Source organism: Delphinus delphis, chromosome 3 (assembly GCF_949987515.2).
Source record: "Delphinus delphis chromosome 3, mDelDel1.2, whole genome shotgun sequence".
NCBI classification, from domain to species: domain Eukaryota; kingdom Metazoa; phylum Chordata; class Mammalia; order Artiodactyla; family Delphinidae; genus Delphinus; species Delphinus delphis.
Genome location: NC_082685.1, coordinates 68,654,117 through 68,676,024, shown reverse-complemented (window position 1 = coordinate 68,676,024; position 21,908 = coordinate 68,654,117). Strand labels below are relative to the sequence as shown.

Genomic DNA, 21,908 nt, shown 5'->3' with positions numbered 1-21,908 from the left:
TTTTATTTTGGCATAATTGTAGCTTTACAGAAAAGTTAGAAAGCTGGTACAGACAGTTCCCTTATTTCCCTCCCTGAGTTTTCCCCCCATTGTTAGCATCTTAGGTGACTGTGGTTCATTTGTCAAAACTAAGACACTGACATTGGTACATTACTATCAACTATACTCTAGGCTGTACTGTAGTTTTTGTGTTTTAGGATACCACAGGTCTCTGTAAGTCTCCTCTGGTCTGTGACAGTTTCTTAGGCTTTCTTTGTTTTTCATGACCTTGAAAGTCTTGAGAAGAACTGGCCAGGTGTCCTGTAGACTGTCCCCCAATCTAAGTTTGTCTGGTGCTTTTCTCATGATCAGCCTGGGGTTATGGATTTTAAGTGCCCTTCTTGTTACATCATATCAGGGATTACGTGACATACACACAACATCACTGGTGATGTTAACCCTTACCATTGATTAAGACAGTGTTTGCCAGGTTTCTCCACTGTTAAGTTACTATTTTTGCCTTTCCATACTCTGTTCTTGGGAAGCAAGTCACTGAGTCCATCCCACTCTCAAGGGTAAAGGGCAGGAATTTAGCTCCACACCCTGAAGAAAGTATTTACCTTTATTAAATGGAATTCTTTTGTAAAGATTCATCTTTTTTCCCCCTATTTGTATATTTATTTATTCATTCATTTGTTTATATCAGTATGGACTCATAGAAATGTTTTTATAAAATGTTTTCTAACACAATATCGAATACTACATTGTTTTACTGGCTCAGATTGTTCTAGCTTTGGCTATAAGGAGTTCTGTCAGATTGGCTACCATGCTCCTCCTTTTTTTGAGCACTTCTTTACTTTCTGGTTCTATAAGATGCTCTAGGGTCATCTTGTATTTTCCCTGCCCCAGCTCTAGAATCAGCTATTTCTGCAAGTAGCCCTGGTTCTTTTTATTGAAGAGTGGCATCTAGAATTAAGATCTGGGCACTGAGTATGCTCATTGGTATTGGGGTGTCATTGCTTCTAGGCCTGCTTGTGGGCAGAGCTATGTAATAAATGTGTATATGCTAACCTATGTTTACACATTTATCTGTAATTGTATCTCTGTCCACTTGTGTTTATATTAAGGTAACCAAGAGTTTATACATATGTCTCTGACTCTAACCCTGTACCACTGGGTTCACTTTAGGCTTCCTTCCTTGCTTACCTGTAACTGCTCTCTGAGAGTAAGAAACCTGGCTTCTGCCATCCCATTTACTTATTTATCCAGCCCCAGTATACATGCAAAGTAATTTCAGATTTTTTAATCTGTACCCCTGTGAGAAATAAATTCACTAACCTGGAGTGTAGTGTTTCTGCATAACATAGAGCTCTTTTTTATCTTTAGCCTTCTAGATTTAACTTTTGCACAGTATGTGCCCTTTCTCTCCTGCTTTGATGCGCAGGTACTTGTGATTTAAGGGCCTAAGCTATACATCAGTCTTTCTGAGTTGATTACCTTTGTTATTTTCTGAGGTTATGGAGATGAATTCTGTCTTGGAGAAATACAGATGAATAATTACCTAGTGAACCACAGGGTTTCTAAGATGAACCTTCTGGTATAGGATGTGTGATTTTTCATTTTTTTAATACCAAATATGAAGTTTCTATGTTTACAATAATATTTCCAGACTACCATATATCATATAGTCTTTGCATGCTGATTGAGCGTGGGAAAGAACAACAGTTCTAAAGTGGTAACTGGAATCGCTTTTCTTCAGTTTCTGAACAGTTCCAGCATTTCTCCAAAAGATACTAGGTTTCTTTTGTCAATGAGTTTTCTGTCTTTTAATTCTTTACTTTTGTTACTTTATTCTTTTGAGCTCACTGGTTTGTAGGGGAGCCAGACTTGACTTTTACTAAAACCACAGCTTACAATTTTGTTTTATTTGGTCAAGTAAAGAAAAATTATATGTGCATTTATGACACATTTGAGGAATATATCTTTTTCTAGCCTTTTTATAAGATAAAACTGTCCTGAGGGCTGTATTTTGTATTGGAGAAATTTTTGGGTTTTAATTTCTTAAAATAAAAATTTTCTTGGATTCTGGTGTCAGAGATTGGATTTGTTCCAGTCTAGGAAATAGTTTAGAATAGCTGCCTTGTGCTACTGTTGGAATGTTCCTAGAAAGTAAATGTGTTCCCTTGAATCTTAAGTCTAGAGCATGTTTGGAGAGGATTCAAGAGTTGGAGGACTTGCTTGCTAAAGAAAGAGACAACTCTCGCCGCATGCTGTCTGACAAAGAGAGAGAGATGGCGGAAATATGGGATCAGATGCAGCAACAGCTGAACGATTATGAACAACTTCTTGATGTAAAGTTAGCCCTGGACATGGAAATCAGTGCGTACAGGAAGCTCTTAGAAGGCGAAGAAGAGAGGTGAGTAACTTAGTTGTCACCCTACCTCATAGTCTGCTTTTTGCCCCCACCCTTTCTATTTAAAGAAAAGTAAATAGGTTTTTTTTTTTTTTTAACAATTAAGGCAACTTTAAATATTTTCTTGTTTCTTTTAATACCTAGCTGTAGAGATAGGTAGTAATAGATCATACTTTTACCTCAACATTAGAAGTTGTTCAAGCAGTCTTATTATTTTAAATGCTGAACTCTGTCAGGATAGAGTCTTTCCTTTGAGATTTAAAATGTTTTGATAATTTAATATGTTACAAAGTATCAGATTTGCTGAATATATTTATATATTTATACTTATTTTTCAAATCTGGTTAGTGTATTAATCCTTTTATACCTTTTCTGAGAAAAAAGTTCCAAAGGGAAAGTGTCTGATTTAGAGTAAAAGCCATTTAATTTCAGTATTGTATACACTGTGACTGTAATTTTGTAAAAAGAAAATGCAGGTATGAAAAACTTAAGGAAAGTGTACTAAGTGTAACAGGGGTTGTGGTAGGGTGGTGGTAGATGACATGTTCACCCCAATGTCCTCCCCTCATCTCCCCACCCCCTGGTTTTCCAAACTTCCTGCATTATGGTTATAGTCTATTCCTACCTAAAACATTCAAATAATACTTTTTTAAAAAGAAAAAAAAGTATGACAGTGGGCATTGTAGCACAAATAAGTTTCTCTTCGTTAAGATATATGTTGGGTCTTCCCTGGTGGTGCAGTGGTTGACAGTCCACCTGCCGATGCAGGGGACACGGGTTCATGCCCTGGTCTGGGAAGATCCCACATGCCGCGCAGTGGCTGGGCCCGTGAGCCATGGCCGCTGAGCCTGCGCATCTGGAGCCTGTGCTCCGCAACGGGAGAGGCCACAACAGTGAGAGGCCTGCGTACTGCAAAAAAAAAAAAAAAAATGTATGTTGGCTTTGTCTAACAGATTGTCATTAATGTTTTGCTTTAGTAATGCATGTACAGGATATTAATATCCATTTTTTTAAGGTAGGAGGGGCATATGTGTTTCATAATTGGAATGTTTTATTCCTCCATGTAGATTGAAGCTCTCTCCGAGCCCTTCTTCCCGTGTGACAGTATCACGCGCATCCTCGAGTCGCAGCGTGCGTACAACCAGAGGGAAGCGGAAGAGAGTGGACGTGGAAGAATCCGAGGCCAGCAGTAGTGTCAGCATCTCTCATTCTGCCTCAGCCACTGGGAATGTCTGCATTGAAGAGATAGATGTTGATGGGAAATTTATCCGCTTGAAGAACACTTCCGAACAGGTGGAAACACAGACCCCTTTTTGTCCAGCGTGGCTTTGCTGATTGGTGTCTTGCAATTGTAATAACTTCTCAGCCTTTATTTGGATTCAGTCTGTGGAATAAGAGTTTCCTTCTCCTTTTTAACCTAAATTCATGAAATGTAGTATAAATTTAAATAGGAGGAGGAAGAGGGATGGTGCGCTTAGTAGTTTAAAGATTTTATTCCTTAGCTCTTCTTTAGAGAGCCAGGGTTCTTTTTCACATCTGGTCATTTTGTCACTGTGGCCTTCCTAAGGATGAATTATTAATATTCCCTGTCCTACCTAGCCAGATTTGTGAAGAAGTTAGATTATGGATATAGATGGTAGATATTCTTTCCCAGCTGTTAATTTTATGGAAGGAAGGAAATACGAGCCCAGACTCGGACACGTGTAGGGAGTGTTTTTCTCTCTAAATAAATGAATGAATAGTACTGATTTAATTTATATCAAGACTAGTATGAAGCCCTATCTTGAAATTATTTGTTTAAAAGTAAACATAAAATATTCATAGCAGGGAATTCTGAACTTTTGCGCTGGGGCTTTTGAGAGCTCAGTAGTGGAGATCTTGGGAAGACCCTGGCTAGGCATCATTGAGCTGGGGTCGTGAAGGGGTATCAGGTGATGCCAGAGGAAGGCAGGTCTGGGGTGTAGTGGGGATGCAATGGGATGGATGTCACTTCCAGAAGCATGTTCAGGATTTGTAAAATCACTCCTTTTCTCACCAAAGCTATTGAAACTATCTTGCATGTGGATGAATAAATACTTTGGATGGGCAAAGGAGCTTTAGCAGTCCTGATATGGAAGAGCATAGGTTCTAAGCCCTCTTAGTCACGACTTCAGAAACTAAAGAACAGAGTACTGCTACTCCATTGTAGTAGTTTGGCTGTTTTTCAAATGGCATTGCTGTGCTTTGTGGAGCTATTCTGGAGCTGGCTCTCAGCCTTGTTTACTCCTGTCTTTGAGTTAGAGATGGATATAAATAAATTAATTCAGCTAATTGCTTTAATACCCTGCACCGTTCCTCAGGAGAGTCAGGCAGCTCTGGGCAGCCTGCAGGCTAGCGTTGATAGCCGGTGCTTGGGACTGGCTCATTATGTCATTGAGCCCCTTATGCTTTAAGGTAAGAGTTAAATATGGGCAGAAGTGGTACAGATGAAGAAGAAAAAGGACATATTTTCTTCCTTCTCTTTCCAAGCTTTATGTATGTATATTTTAAAAGCTTAAAGCATCAAAAATTAGATGTTTATAATGGTGGTTATGAAGCTAGATTGTGTTGTAAATTTAAATTATATACCTGTTCTAGCATTGAATATCACCATTTAATTTGGTACACATCCCTTTTCTTGCAGTTTTGTCCTCTTTAAAATTAAACACTTTAATAATTAAAACTGCAGCATTGTCAAAGTTTGTGTTTTTCTGAATGACAAAACCATGTTTTCTTTTCATAGTAGGAAAATATGAACCATGGGAAGACAGTCATAAAGTTGTCTTAGTTTAACTGCCTATGGATTGATTTATTTGATTATTCCATAACTTTCTGTATATTTGAAGTGACCTTGTTTTATTTTGTTCTTTCAATAGGATCAACCAATGGGAGGCTGGGAGATGATCAGAAAAATTGGAGACACATCAGTCAGTTACAAATATACCTCAAGATATGTGCTGAAGGCAGGCCAGACTGTTACAGTAAGTTAATTTAGTTATCATTTAATTTAACTTCATTGTCTTAACCAATAGTTGAAGTAATTAAAACCATTTTAGCTTAAAGAGAAGCATTTTAGAAATGGGCATTAAAATGTTTTTGACATTATTAGGGAATTACAAGTGCTATTAAAGATTTTTTAAATTCTTTGTTATTGAGAGTGGTAAGTGACTATTAAAAGTGAAAGAATTGATCTTTGAATTATTTTTATTTTCTCTACTCCAGTAGAAATTAGCAGCTGACACCCCCCCCTTCACCCCTAAAGAAGTTGAGGTGACTGTCTCCTTTTATCAATTCCTTTGTAAAAATATTAAATACATGTTTAAGATTTTATGATTGATACAGACCTTACTGAGTGTTTAAGATCAAAAGCTCAAACAGGTTAGAACTTCTCTTTTAAAAAGTGTATTCATAGAACTTGCCACCACATTGTGAAAATATCAGATGCTAATTTTGTAATAATGGGTAAAAATTGGAAAAGATATCCTAACCACGCTATCTTTTCTTTTCTTTAGTAATTATTGTAATGAGAGGAAATTTCTCAGCCCTGTTATGTGTCTTACGGAAGCTGCATAATGTGATGGAAAGAGTCTGACATTTTTAATTCAGAAGATTCAGATTTGAGCGTGCCCTTTATCTCTTTAAAAGTATAAAACCACTCTGCCAATCATCTGCTTTTTCCACTGGATACAGTTCCTCAGTGACTAAATAGATATATATATTCTATAGGTCTAGTGGAGAACTCAATTTTCACATAAAAAAATGTAAGGCATTTTTTTTTTCTTTGGTAGCTGGCATAAATGTGTTAAGAAGCTCTTTGGAATGTGGTAATCATAAGTGATATTTCTGTAAAATTGTACAAGGCAGGGCAATAGCAAAGATCAGTTTAAAACTCCAGAACAGGGGCTTCCCTGGTGGCACAGTGGTTGAGAGTCCACTTGCCAATGCAGGGGACACGGGTTCGTGCCCCGGTCTGGGAGGATCCCACATGCCGTGGAGCGGCTGGGCCCATGAGCCATGGCCGCTGAGCCTGCGCATCCGGAGCCTGTGCTCCGCAACGGGAGAGGTCATAACAGTGAGAGGCCCGTGTACCGCAAAAAAAAAAACAAAAAAAGCAAAAAACCCCCTCCAGAACAGAAGTAAGGGAACTATTATGTAATTTTAAATTTTCTTGTAGCCGCATTAAAAACAAGTGAAAAAGAAAGATGTGAAATTAACTTTAGAACTATGTTTTAAATTTAACCCAATATATCTAAAATATTATCATTTCAACATCTGATGAATATAAAAGTTATTAGATCACTTTAAAAAATATCTATTTATTTATTTATTTGGCTGCACTGGGTCTTAGTTGCAGCCCACAGGATCTTTGTTGCAGCATGTGGGATCTTTAGTTGTGGCATGCAGGATCTTAGTTGCGGCATGTGGGATCTAGTTCCCTGACCAGGGATCGAACCCGGGCCCCCTGTTTTGGGAGCGTGGAGTCTAAACCACTGGACAACCAGGGAAATCCCTTTTTTAAAAAAAAAAAAACAAAACTAAATCTTGACACTTCGAGATACCCTTACAGCACACCTCAGTTGGGACTAGCCATGTTTCAAGTGCTCACAAGCCACATATGGCTACCATATTGAACGACACAGCTCTAGGACATACTAGTTTTAGGTTAAATTACCCAGTAAGGTTACTGACGTGTTACGATTATTATTAAACACTAAACCAACTGATTCCATATGGACTAGTGAAAAGTATAGCTTGAGGTTAGATTAACATTCCACATAACCTGAAAGTCAGCCCAGATCCAGTTCTCTTTTCAGTTTTATCCTAGTAATGCTCCTTGCCCTTTTCCATTTATAATGGTGATGGAAGATCTGGAAGCTTCAAGTGAGCAGTTTAAGAGGAAGGGGTCTCTCCTAATTAGTAATTGATAAGGTCTTCTCCCCATTTAAAAGAATACCTGCTTATACTATCTCCAGTCTTCATTCTGCCATCATATGGCCCTTTATATTGCAAGACAATTTATGGAGTACAAAACTTTCCTGTCTCTTTTCATATGGTCTTTTAGAAAGATCAGGACTGGTAGTAGTGTCCCTACAAGTGAGGACATAGAGGTTTGTAGAGGTGTAGTGTTATGTCCATGATACAAACCCAGGTTTTCTAACTCTCAAGTGTTCTCTATTCTACCAATGCTCTTCTGCCAGTAAATACATAAAAAATGTTGCAGAATTTCCCTGCTTATGAAAAGGGAAATCTTTCTGTTTCTTTTGCCTATTTCTGTAGCAGTCATATTTTCCATTGAATAATGGGTTATTTGTTTCCTGAATTCTTTTTGGAATTCAGACTCAGACACTGGGGTATTATGACATTGTCTCTGGTTGGATATATATCACCTTCTATTAGAATATTCTAGATAGGCTGTCTGCTGCAGAGCTTTTGAGAGAAGTTGGTCATCTCCTCAATTCCTGCTATAGGCAGCTGGAGGATACCATTGGAAGGGGTAGAAGGCTCTAACACGGAAGGGATGGCTCATGAAACCCGTAGAATAATAGAATGCTAACAGTGAGAGCTTATATTCATTGAGTCAGCCATCTCCTCCATGTGGGTAATCATTTTTCTTCACAACAGTCCCGTGTATTATCAGTACCATTTCTGTACCATTGGAGGGTAAGTAAGGTAGCTTGCTCAAGGTGAGCTGGCATATAGGCGAGCTAGGATGTGAATCTAGGCAACTTCACTTCAGAGTCCCGTGTGTCAACATTTTTATTTATCAGACTGGGAAGCTGAGGCCTAGCTAAGCTCTATGGGATATACAGCTAGTTAATATAGCAAGTCTAAAGCTAGGCCATAGTTCTGGAACTTTTAGAATCAGTCCTCTTACAAGGTGTTAAAGTCTCATCATTATGTTGTTATTGGCACGTGGGAAAGCTGGGCTCTGTGTAGAATGATTTCCTTTTTTCTTTCTAGATCTGGGCTGCAAATGCCGGTGTCACAGCCAGTCCTCCCACCGACCTCATCTGGAAGAACCAGAACTCTTGGGGCACTGGCGAAGATGTGAAGGTTATATTGAAAAATTCTCAGGGAGAGGTATGGTCATTTTATCGGTACCACCACAGTGTCAATTTTTTTTTCTTCATTGAAGTATAGTTGACTTACAATGCTGTGTTAATTACTGCTGTACGGCAGAGTGATTCAGTTATACATATATGTACATTTTTTTTTTTTTTTTGGCCACGCCACGCAGCCTGTGGGATCTTAGTTCCCTAACCAGGGATTGAACCCGGCCACTGGCAGTGAGAATGTGGAGTCCTAACCACTGGCCTGCCAGGGAATTCCTGTGTACATTCTTTTTTTAAAATACTTTTCCATTATGGTTTATCATAGGATATTGAATATAGTTCCCTGTGCTATGCAATAGGACCTTGTTGTTTGTCCGTTTTATATATAATAGTTTGCATCTGCTCATCCCAACCTCCCACTCCCATCCCTGCCCCAACCCCTGCCCCCTTGGCAACCACCAGACTCTTCTCTATGTTCGTACCACAGTGTCAGTTTCACCTGAGAGTTCATCATGCAAGTGTGATTTCTTTTCAAAAATCAAATTTAAATGTGAAGTAACTGATTGCTTAAATCAGACCAAGGCTGCTGAGTCAATGAAAGAGATGCTAACTCCAGATTTTAGGAATGAAATATGATTGTTAGTACAGGTTCCAGAGTCAGTTTGTGTCCAGTTTCTGTCTTCACTGCCCAGTGACTTTGTGACTTTGGGTAAGTTCCTTCACCTCTCTTAGTTTTATCATTTTAAAATGGAGATAGTAATAACAAGATAACTAATATAAATAAGATAATATAATGAGAATAATATAAATGAGACAATCCTTGGGAAATGGTCAGAATAGTATCTGGCCACTGGTAAATGCTTAGGTTATTAACCTTGTTACTGACTTTCAACATGCTCGTGAAACTGAGTTTAAGGATTGTGGAGTGTACATTTGCTTGATGTGTATGTTTTCAACACGTCAGTCCTAGAACTCTTGTCAAAGAACCTTACCTACCCCCACTGTCACATAAAGACACTCCCAAATTCCCCCAGCCACGCACACATACCAAGAGATGAAAATGTCTTCAAGGATGGCGTGGTTTCAGGTCAAAGTACAGTATCCCCTTAGGGGTTTCTTCTCTGCTCCCATAGTGCCCAGGCACAGACCTTGTCTAGCTTGTCACGTTGTCCTCTCTCACTAGAGTAATAAGCATGTCAAGGGCAAGGACCTGTTCTGATTTTTCCTGGCACATAATAGGCACTTAGTGAGAAATTGCTGGATAAAATTTTAGGAAAATCAAACATGGACCTTTACTTAAGTTCAGAGAAATAAAGTGTAATTAATAACATTCATTCTGGGGGTCTGAGGTGTTTGCATACGAGAAGTCCTCTGCCCAGCCATCTTTCCAGCCATCCCTCACTGTAAACATCTGCTGGTGTTTAGACTGCTCTTAGTAAGGAATTCACTGTCTGCTGAATGAAGAATGCCCTTTATCTCAGACTGAGGCTAAAAATGAAAGGTCATCTGATGATTTCCACTGCAGACTTCAGTACAGTTCACCTCCAAATACTTGCTGGTTCTCAGGGTGTGGGCGTTTACAGATGCCTTCCGGAATTCACAAACTTCGAGGAGCTGGATCTCCTCCTGTTCTCTGTGTGGAGCCCTGCTCGCTTTTTGCCTTCGGCACTTTGGAATTCTTCCCAGTTGTCACTGGTGCTGCTGCCCAAGTGCTGAAATTACTGCAGCTCCTATGCTGGTAGTTCCTTCGACATCTAAAATTGGCAGAATACATGTCTCTTTCAAAACAGTGTTACGAGTGCCGATTTGCCCAGATTGAAAAGCACAGTTTTAAGGGGCTATGGTAGATGAAATAGGTTTTCATGAACCATGGAATCTAGTCAGCACCTTTTTCTGTGTGAAAATGTGTTCCAAGTTAGAAACGATCTTATAGGAGGATATTTGGAATGCAGCGGGTTTAAAAGCGCACAAAATAGATACGACAAGTGAAAAAGTAGATGCCATGACATGGGATATGTCTGGAGGTAGTATTACCAGTGATGTTTCAATTAAGCTGAATGAAGCTCAGGTTTCCCTTCATAATTCAAACCACTGAACTCTATAATGGATTATTTGGTTGGTTTGTTTTCCTGTTCTTTTAATAAACTTCTGCATTCTGCTTGTTAGGCTCTATGAAGTGACCTCTGTCAGAAATGAGGAAAGTATTATGAATACAGTTCTTATTTCTGTGATTGTCAGGCAAGTACTTTTGGCATTTATTCATTTAATTTTGTGAGACCATGTTTATTAATAGATCCCAGACCATATTTATAATAATTCATAATTACCACCATAAAGACCACTTTTCTGTAAGAGTTTAGATAATTGGCTTAAGTCAGTGTAATTTTTTTACGTATATTTTCTTGCTGAGACATTGGAGATATCAGGAAACCCAATTAAACTGGCTTTAAAATAATGGGAATATATGAGTTCACAAAACCAACCATCCAGAGATGTTGTCTGTTTCCTGGGTGTCTTCCTCAGGTGCATCATTCTAGGTTTACTTCTCGTGGGCAAGAGCATTGTGCCTAGTCAGGTCCTCGTCTGGGCTTTGCTCTCGTAGTACCAGCCTGGGTCATGTGCCCACCTCTGAGCCAGTTCCTGGAGTCAAGAGAACAGAGTTAGAGCTTGAGCCTTCTCCATGGCTAGATCACATTCAGCTTGTGACACACATGTCACATCTCCATGGGAGAGAGGGTACCCAGGTAAAAGTGGGGGCTCTTACTGAGAAATGGCTGGGGAGGGGTGGTCCTAGGGATGAAAAACAGCAAATGTCACCATAGAGAAATAAAATGTTATTTTAATGAGGGAAATAAAAAATAAAGCAGTCTCTCTGTACCTTCTAGAATATAGGCATCACTGAAATTTTTGTATATGCAGATGATTACTTATGTATACAGAGATATTCTAGTTTAACAGTCAGCTCCTTCATCAACAAAAACTGCCTTGATTTTTAGTATTTGCTGAACTGTGGTGATTTCAGGATACCCACACGCTGTGACTGAGCACGGAGTTGAAGAGGCAGCACGTGAGCTGGCGCTAGCTGGCCCTGCAGCACTGCTGGGGAGATGGGTGTACCTTTATGTGCCCAGGGCTTTACCCAGGCAGACCCATGGCATGTTGATAGAGACCATTTTTGTGTGCCTTTCAGGGCACTTGATAGGGTTGGGTGTCTTGCTGAGAGGAATTTTTTGGTAAAGACATTTGTCTTTTAGCACCTTGACTAATAATTTCCTGGGCCTAAACCTTCCAGCAACTTTTGGTTCTAAATTTGTTTTATTATTTTTCTATTTAATTTTGTCGACATTTATTTAGCTCACTTATATTCCATACAGGCTTTCTGCATTAAATTAACTGATTTTTAAATGTTGTCAAATGAAAAGTGCTTAACAGCAGGCTTACATTAAAGGCAATTATGCTGAAGTAATTCATAATTAATGAAGTTGGGCAAGTTGCTCTTTTCTAAGCTTCTCATTTGAGGCTCATAGTCTGGTGTTTCATCATAAGCTCTAAGAGCCGGTGTTTCCATATGGGATGTATACACTGTCATGAGTTGCTAGAAGCTGAAATGTGAGAATTCTATAACAGATTTTATTTGACTTTTCTTTCCTCATTTTAAGATGAGTTGAGGGAAGCTAGGTACTCTGAAAACTTTTTGGGAATCTTTTTTCTGTTTTGTATGCCATCATCCCCCAGTGGATATCTTAGTTCAAAGAGTTGTAATTGATCTAAGGATTCACATGCTTTTTTATTAGTACTAATTTGGTTAAAGCAAGTGTTATTTGTGAAAAGACTATTTGTGTGTATAAACATGGACTGATCTCACAGAATTGAAGTTTCTGGCTAATTCAGACTCAAAATGGTCTATCTTCCTCGGCCGTGCAACAATAATCAAAATTCCCTACAAAATACTACTGTACTACCTTACTTCATTTATAAAATATATATGTGGACATGTTGTAAATAGAACTCTCATTTCTCTGTCACTGTTCTCTGGTTTTCTTCCTCTGCCATTTTAAACTAGCTGGTCTGTGTTAAATTTCAGGTAAGCTTTTACTGACGTGATTTTAGTGTCTTCATCTGCAGTTATCTTTCTTGAGTAACCTTAGGACATGCATGGTATAGAGTAAAATTAGACGTTCTGCAGCACTCTAGGACACACTCATTTACTTGCTGCTAGATCATCAGGTTAGCCTTGTGCTTAAACAGAAACACTGCTGCATTTGTGCAAGTCAGCATTCTCTACAGGATAGTTATTTGTATTTGCGCCTTTCAGTAGAAAATGGAAATGGTTACTTTCTGTTATGCCTCCAGTGAATAATAGGAGTTCTGTTTTTTTGTACAGAGTACATTGGAACTTCACTGGTATGTTGTTAGTAAATAGTGTTCCTGTGTCTTGATTCTGTTTCATTCAAGAGGAACTAGCTGCTGAAGGAATGAAAGTTTGTCCTTTTCATCTCACTCATCAGGTGGTCCTCTTGCCACCGAGGTCCCTGAGAGCACAGCAGTTAGACTCTGACTTCATTTTATTCAGCATTTATTTAGCACCTTCTCTTTGCTAGGAGCCAAGATCTTTAAGCTGAATTCATGTTGAGTGTTATAAAGAATTTAGTGTGCCAAATCATTTACAGAATTCTTAGTAACAGAATGGGATAAAAAGCAGTGGGAACTTCTCAGCAGGTATTTCAAATTGGATACCAGTAGCTCCCCTGCAGGGAATATTGAAAATCTAAGAACTGCTACTAATTATGCAAAAATTTCTGTTCAGTAGCTGAAGCTACTGATGAGCCACTTAAAAAAAAAAAAAGAAAAGAAAAGTCCCTGACATAGGAATGCTGTTTCTTAAATTTACGCAACGAAAAGATGTCGTCCTCCCACAGTCTTTGTGATTTTTAAGTATAGTGGGTTTTTTTTTTAAATTAATTAATTTTTTATTTTTGGCTGCGTTGGTCTTTGTTGCTGCGCACCGGCTTCCTCGAGTCGTGGTGAGCGGGGTCTACTCTTCGTTGCAGTGCGTGGGCTTCTCATTGTGGTGGCTTCCCTTGTTGTGGCGCACAGGCTTAGTTGCTCCACGGCATGTGGGATCTTCCGGGACAAGGATCGAACCCGTGTCCCCTGCATTGGCAGGCGGATTCTTAACCACTGCACCACCAGGGAAGTCCCAAAGTACAGTGTTTTAACTTAAATCAAACTCTTGTGTTTAGGAGGTTGCTCAAAGAAGTACAGTCTTCAAAACAACCATACCTGAAGAGGAAGAGGAGGAGGAAGAAACAGCTGAAGTGGCTGTCGAGGAAGAACTTTTCCACCAGCAGGTATTACTTTAATATATGTCTTTTAAATTTTATTAACAGAATTACATGAAAACCAAAACCAGTAGTGGAGCTTGTTTTTTCCCTATTACTTGATGAACTAAGTCAGTGATCTACCAAGTGGGGTTTGTTTTTCCTGAGGGGATCTTCAAGATACAGTACATTTGGGTACTGGAAGAAAATGTTTGCACTTCTTTTTTAAAAATTATTTCTCATATCAAATTTCAGATTTGTCTTTTGTTTTATAATGTATGTAATATGTTATGGTAGGGCATGTATGCCACATAAATAAGTATATATGGATTGGAATGCATGCTAAAAATTATTTATTGAAGGGTTCTTTGATTGAGTTTAGATGACTAAATTGGAGCAGGTATCTGCATATAAACTCAAGAAAAACAAAGAGTAGGGACTTCCCTGGTGGCGGAGTGGTTAAGAATCCGCCTGCCAATGCTGGGGACATGGGTTTGAGCCCTGGTTGGGGAAGATCCCACGTGCTGCAGAGCAACTAAGCCTGTGAGCCACAACTACTGAGCCTGTGCTCTAGAGCCCGCCAGCCACAACTACTGAGCCCGTGCGCTGCAACTACTGAAGGCCACGTGCCTAGAGCCCGTGCTCTGCAACAAGAGAAGCCACCGCAATAAGGAGCCCGTGCACCGCAACCAAAAGTAGCCCCTGCTCGCTTCAACTAGAGAAAGCCCATGTGCAGCAAGAAAGACCCAACACAGCCAAAAAATAAATAAATTAAATTTAAAAAAATCATTACCTGATTAAAAAAAAAGAGTAATGTTCAGCTTCAGTGTGAAGCAAAATTCTTGCTGTCTTAAGTTTTTAATTATTTAATTGCAAGATAGATTTTAGCTGATGCTTGGACTTTTGAGAGTCCTTGAAATAAACTCCAAATTTGATTTTAATTAATTAAATTGGAATTATTAATAAGTAATGAGCCTTCAGTTTATATTCTCAAGCTGTTCATGTCTATCATTAATCAAAATTCCTACCCTTATCCTTATAAGATGTCGTCACCATGTCTCCAGATTTATAAATCTGTTTGTTTTGCTTAATTAGCCCCAGTCCTGCTCCAAATAAACATTTTCTTATGTGTTCAGCCTCCAGAGTTGAGAACCACTTGAGGTGGGTTATAGGAGAATGAATTTTTGGCATGGATACTTCCTCGTACATTTTGGAGGAATATTTAAGAACAGGTGTTTTATACTTGGCTTTAACAAGAAACAGGTACAAGATCCATTTTCTGCCCTTATTTGAAACATTATAATGACTGGAAGTAAAATAACAATATAAGAGATATCTCAGGGTGCCAGGCTAGTGGTTCAGAGCATGAGTTGTAGCAGGTCAGATGCTGGAGAAGGCTGTTTAGGCCACCAGAACAGTTGAGAAGATCTCTGGAAAATAGGCTTGTCCAGTATTTTGAAAGATGGGCAATTATTTGAGTATTAGAAGGCAGATAGTAGTGTTCTGTGGTTGTTTGAATTATCTGTTGCTACATTAGGAGACCACCTTAAATTAAAGCTCAGTGACTTAAAACTGATTTCTTAATTCCTATGACTCTGTGGTTTGACTGGGCTCCACTGGGCAATTCATTTGTTCCCACCCAATGGAGAGTGAAGTCAGTCATGCAGTTGCATTCAGCTGGAAGCTTGGCTAGGGCTCAAATGTTCTCCATGTCTGTTTCCATGTGGTTTCTTATCATTTGGTTGTTTAGTCCAACCTTCTTTACAGCATGGCAGCTGGCTTCCAAGAGAGTGAAAACGGAAAGCATTAGATTTCTTAAAGGCCCATATTCTTTTAGGCAAAGTAAGTCATAGGCCAGCTTCAATTCCAGGGGAGGGTAAATAGTCTCCACCTCATAATGGGAGGAGTGGCAAAGAATTTATCATGATCTTTAATTCATCACAGGGTATATGTCAAGACTTGAGCACCAAGTATATCTGTCCATCCAGTTGTGTTTGTAGGGTGTGAGTGAGAGATAAGTGAAGTGGGGAGGTTGGTGTTAAATCAGCATACTCTGGAATGCCTAGGGAAGGAGCTTCTGCACACTTTGGAGCAAGGAGAAGTTGAGACAATATCAGAGGGATGACTGTAGAAGGGAGATTGCAGACACCCTGAGAGACTATGCAAATGGAGATTCATTAATTAAGGCATAGTGACCGAACTTGAGGGGGAGAAGAAAAAAAATCAAAGATGTGCGAGGTTTTTAGCTTTTGTGATCAGAAGAAATAATGATATCAAAGTTCTAAAGAGGGGACTTCCCTGTTGGCGCAGTGGTTGAGTCCGCCTGCCGATGCAGGGGACACGAGTTCGTGACCCGGTCCGGGAAGATCCCACATGCCGCGGAGTGGCTAGGCTCGTGAGCCATGGCCGCTGGGCCTGCGCGTCTGGAGCCTGTGCTCTGCAACGGGAGAGGCCACAACAGTGAGAGGCCTGCGTACTGCAAAAAAAAAAAAAAAAAAGTTCAAAAGAGGGAAGATGGAAGGATGGATCAACTATTTTGACTTCATATTAGGGAATGAATCCAGTGGCCTTTTGAGTTGATTAGAAGTCTTTCTGGTTGACCTTCAAGAAACCAATTTCAGTAGTCAAGTGGTGTTTCACAGTCATGTTGTGAGATTTTAAGGAATTAGTGAGTGATAAAGAAATGGATAGAGGGAGCCGTTTTGACTTCACGTTTGAAGATGAACCCAATGCAAATGCTTCAGGATATGAAAGCTGAGGATCCAGCAAGCCATATTTCCTGATGTGGTTGTTCAGAATGCCATCCACTGAGCTCCTGTTTCCTAAGTTACCAAAGGATGTTATTGAATAGGAAGTTTCAACTTCAGCTGCTTATTAGGATTTCTTAGGGAGCTTTAAAATTACATATAAATAGATACTGTTCCCCAGTTAAATGAGAAATTCTCGTTTATTTTAAAAAAATTTATTTATTTATTTATTTTTGGCTGCATTGGGTCTTTGTTGCTGCGTGCGGGCTTTCTCTAGTTAAAGCGAGCGGGGGCTGCTCTTTGTTGTGGTGTGTGGGCCTCTCATTGCAGTGGCTTCTCGTTGTGGAGCATGGGCTCTAGGTGCGAGGGCTTCAGTAGTTGTGTCGTACGGGCTCAGCAGTTGTGGCTCGTGGGCTTTAGAGCTCAGGCTCAGTAGTTGTGGCACACGGACTTAGCTGCTCCGTGGCATGTGGGATCTTCCCGGACCAAGGCTTGAACCTGTGTCCCCTGCATTGGCAGGCAGATTCTTCACCACTGTGGCACAAGGGAAGTCCGAAATGAGAAATTCTCATTTAATTGATCTAGGGACCTAGATCAGAATTTTGTTTTAAGAACTCCTCAGGATCTCAATGTGCAGCTAGAGTTGAGAATCACTGTTCTGGAATTTGTTGGAGTATTCTAGGGGAGAAGTCCATAATAGAAGTTTAAAAAGGATAAGTGAGAAGTAATAAACGTCCATTTGAAGTTAGGTAATAATGAATTTGTAGTATCTCTGCCTTATTTTAAAATACCGTGATCCATTTTCTTAGCACTAATTTTTTTTTCTGTTTTCCTCATCAGGGAGCCCCAAGAGGTTCCAATAGAAGCTGTGCAATTATGTAAACTTCTCACATCAACTGTCTTCCTCAAAATAAAGAAGTATGGTAATCCTTACCTACATGCAGTGCAGAGCCTTCTCAGAAGCACAGAATATTTTTATATTTCCTTTATGTGAATTTTTAAGCTGCGAATCTGATGGCCTTAATTTCCTTTTTTGACACTGAACGTTTTGTAAAAGAAATCATATCCATATACTTTGTTGCAAGATGTGAATTGACGCTGAACTATGTACTGTTTGAAAAGGGTCCCTCAAAATTTTGACATTTTTTTTGTATGTGTGGTTTTTTTTTTAAGTTCTATGAGGAGGGGAGGGTAAATAAACCACTGTGTTTTAATTTGTTTTAATTTGAAGATTGCTCCATCTAGATTAGCAATCTGCTCTTGATTATTCTCTGCTATATATAACGGTGCTGTGAGGGAGGGGAAAAGCATTTTTCAATATATTGAACTTTTGTACTGAATTTTTTTGTAATAAACAATCAAGGCTACAAAAATTTTTTTTAAATAGAAAAGAGAAATTTTGTAAGAAGGCAATATTAACCTAATCATCATGTAAGCACTCTGGATGAAGGATTCCACAAAACTTTGTTTTATGGTTACTTCTTCTCTTAGATTCTTAATTCACAAGGGGAATGGGGGGAGGGGGGAGGGGGGAGGGAAGGGTTTCTCCTAAAACGCATTAGTTGTGTTTTTTAAGATAGTGTAACTTGCTTAAATTTCTTATGTGACATTAACAAATAAAAAGCTGTTTTTAATATTAATCTGCTGTCCTTTAACTTTAGAACTGTTTTGGGGGAGAAAAGCATTGTTTCAGTTTTACTTTTGATAAAAATAATTTGGCTTTTTGTTTGAACTAGATTTTTCTTTAAGGCTCTGACAATGGGGAATATAAACACACAAACTATTTTGGGGTCTCCCCTGTTTTCAGTACTCTGTTGTCATTAATGATAGCACTAATAAAAGCCATAATAATGGCTAATTTTTTGGAACCAGACACCATGCTCAGTGCTTTATATTTTTTAGCTTATTAACAATAAGACCTTTGAAAATCTCTTTAAGAAAGCCATTTAGGAACATTAGGGACAGTAGGAGAAATTGGGGAAGACACTCCTTTTAAAGGAAAAAAATGGAGATAGTATTTCTGGAATCTAGTTTTACTTTTTTTTTTTTGTGGTACGCGGGCCTGTCACTCTTGTGGCCTCTCCCATTGCGGAGCACAGACTCTGGACACACAGGCTCAGGAGCCACGGCTCACGGGCCCAGCCGCTCCGTGGCACGTGGGATCTTCCCGGACCGGGTCATGAACCCGTGTCCCCTGCATCGGCAGGCCGACTCTCAACCACTGCGCCACCAGGGAAGCCCAAGTTTTACTGTCTTTTGAAACACAGAAGAGACACTGATTACAAGGAGTACAGTATGAAGGATAGAAAATATGTGTGTGCTGTGTGGGGTAGTTACGTATGGTGGTAACTAGAGTGTCATTTTTTACGCATTTGGAGAGTTTATCTTGTGATTGCTTTAGCTAAGTGAGTTAGTTCATCTTGTAGAAAGTAGAATATCCAAACCATCCCTAGAATGAACTGTTGATAACAATTCAGAAGCTAATCCAGAGTCAGTGTTTGCTTTTCTCTTAAAATGTTCCTGCAGTAAGCTGCACAGACTAGCAACTTACACTTGAAAATAACTCACGAAGTCCCAGAATTACTGTGCTCTGCAGATTTACTGCATTCGCGGGTGCCGTCGGAGACACAAGATAAATGCTGGGTTAGAAATTCTGTCTGGTGAGGCAGATAAAATGATAACTTCACACAGATTTATCTTCAGAATGAGAATAGCAGTGCAGGGTGTGGCCCAACTTGCTTGTGAAAAGTGTTGCCACAAGATAGGATTCTTGCCATCAAAATTCATTCTAGGTACTTTATTGCCAGATAAATTGGGTTATAGGGATCACTTTAATTAATTAAGCATTAAGAAAATTTGGCAGTTTTTCTTTTTTTTGTGGTACGCGGGCCTCTCACTCTTGTGGCCTCTCCCGTTGCGTAGCACAGGCTCCGGACGCGCAGGCTCAGCAGCCATGGCTCACGGGCCCAGCCGCTCCGCGGCATGTGGAATCTTCCCAGACCGGGGCACGAACCTGTGTCCCCTGCATCGGCAGGCAGACTCTTAACCACTGTGCCACCAGGGAAGCTCAGGCAGTTTTAATACAGAGGAATATTATATACTCTAGTGAAATTTAGAGTAAGAACCCAGGACTCAGTTAATACATAGCTGGGTGCCTCTGAATATGTGGAAGGAGATTGTTGAGTCGATTTAAGCTGACAGACTTTACACTAAATAGAAATTTTCTGAAAGTGAGCTGCGCCTACACCTGTTCCCACAGAGCATCTGGGAGGCAGAGGCTCAACGGCTGCCTCTCTGTAGTAAGTGCTTCTCCCCATCAGTGGAGGCTACAGCTGCGTATCTGCATTATTGAACTGTTTCATAACAAGCGTGAAATTTTCCCCCCTTATTTCATCTGCGGTGGTCTAGTTTCACCACTATGTTTAGATACAGATTTATTTTCCTCTTGCTCAGCTCTCACCTCAGGGTTTTTAACTAAGAGAATTCTGGATGTCTGTATTTTGTTGAATATCAGCTCATCCCTGTTCGCTGTTCTTCTCTTCTGGGATTTCTTTTAGCCTTACATTGAACCTGTTCTCTTTCATATGTTTTAGGTTTCTTTGTGCTGTATTCTCAGTAACTTAGTATTTATCTCGCTAATTATGTTCTCAGCCCTGTCTAATCTGTTTATCCCATTTGTTGTAGTTTCTAGTTTCGTTAACTGTACTTTTCATTTCTGAAATTGTGCTTGATTCTTTTTCAAAATTTGCCTGTCCTCTTTTCAACTTTTTTTTTCTTTTTTTTAACTATAGTTGTCATCTTTTAAAAAGGTCATTTTCATCATATTTATTTTATAGTCTCTAGTCTGTGTTCTTGAGTATGCCCATTTTTTTTTCTCTCAGCCGCAGAAAAATTATTGGTGGTTTGCTTCCTCGTGGGGTTTTTAGGATTGTGAACTTATCTTCAGTAAGGGCTGTTTATTTTGTGAGTTGTCCCTGTCCCAGGGTTTTGCTACAGAGTAACTTGGAGGTTTCCTGTGCTGTCTCCCCAGTGATGAGGTGGTATAGTGGTCTGGACCTCTGCTGCTGTTTTCTCACCTTGTGGTGGTGAAGGTCCACTAGGACAGTTGTGCGGAGTGTTTGCTGGTTCTTGCAGGTGACTTTCACATGCAGTCCCCCGGCCCCAGCAGGAGCTGGGTTTTGGTCTGGGCCGGCAGGCAGTCCGTGTTCTGCTTGCCTGGGCTGTGGGCTGCACGGCGTGGTCCTGTGCCTTGTGCACCGGGCCCTCTTCCTTGCATGGACTTAAAGCCATGTTTCCTGTCCCCATCTCCAGCCCCCGAGGCTTCTCCTTAAGACTTTGAGTTCTTTGTTCCTTATGGCACCTGGCCATTTCTTGTTTTTTAGGCTTAGTCCTAGATTAAAACCAAAATAAGTTCTAGTTTATCAGTTTTATAGTGGAAGGAAGGGGTCATCTTGGCCAGTTCATTCCACCATCACACACACATACAAATAAATGCACATTTATTTTCATATGTGTGCAGTTTTAAGAGATACAGTTATGCTAAATCATGTTCCTTTGGGCTTCAGTTTCTTACCCATCATCATCCCTTTTACGAAATCTTTTTTTTTTTTTTTTTTTTTTTGCGGTACGCGGGCCTCTCACTGTTGTGGCCTCTCCCGTTTGCGGAGCTCAGTGGCCATGGCTCACGGGCCCAGCCGCTCCGCGGCATGTGGGATCTTCCCGGACCGGGGCACGAACCGCGTCCCCTGCATCGGCAGGCGGACTCTCAACCACTGCGCCACCAGGGAAGCCCTGAAGAGACGCTTTGATCCACGCTTCTGGATCATTGGCTTCTGAACAAAATGCAGATCTTTTTAGTTCCACTGCATGAAGTAGCGGCATGGGTGTGAATTTTAGGGGTACCACCAGAGGAGAATGACTCTTAGGGTTCAAACTTTTGAGCCCCTGAAGCAAGGTTCTGGAATTTCCATAATATTTACCAGGCAAAACCCAGAATTCTGAAATTGAGGCTGACTCCTTCCCTTCCTACCAAAAAAAGGCACTGAAAGAGGTGGTATTTAGGATTCGGTTTTTCTGCCATTTGTCTACCTTACTAAAGGGACGTTCAGAACAAAGTTGATGGGAATAAGGAAAATATTTAGGCAAAATACATGTAAAGCTCACAGAGGTCACAGTTCAAATTGGAGAGGGAGCTTCACATTAACATGTTGAATGGGAAGAACAGTGAATTAATGCAGACAGGACTGGGAGTGGATGCGGCTTTGCTGTTTTGGAAGGTTAGAGTGTGGGCCAAGGATCACAGAAGTCCCCTGGGAGCCAGTTTGCCCTGGAGACATGCACCCGACAGCCAGCCGGGAATCACCTCACTCCCTACCTC

The 21,908-nt window shown here is 40.1% G+C and overlaps 1 protein-coding gene across 1 annotated transcript in view; it reads left to right on the top strand.

The window, feature by feature from the left end:
• The window catches only part of LMNB1 (lamin B1), a 66,169-nt gene extending 48,109 nt beyond the window's left edge, over window positions 1-18,060 (top strand). Inside the window, exons 7-12 of the mRNA XM_060008927.1 lie at window positions 2,175-2,395; window positions 3,460-3,685; window positions 5,287-5,391; window positions 8,372-8,491; window positions 13,707-13,814; window positions 17,372-18,060. Of these exons, the coding sequence (XP_059864910.1) occupies window positions 2,175-2,395; window positions 3,460-3,685; window positions 5,287-5,391; window positions 8,372-8,491; window positions 13,707-13,814; window positions 17,372-17,413 (822 nt within the window). The 3' untranslated portion in view covers window positions 17,414-18,060. The remainder of the gene's footprint in view (window positions 1-2,174; window positions 2,396-3,459; window positions 3,686-5,286; window positions 5,392-8,371; window positions 8,492-13,706; window positions 13,815-17,371) is intronic.
• Window positions 18,061-21,908: the final 3,848 nt, after the last annotated feature.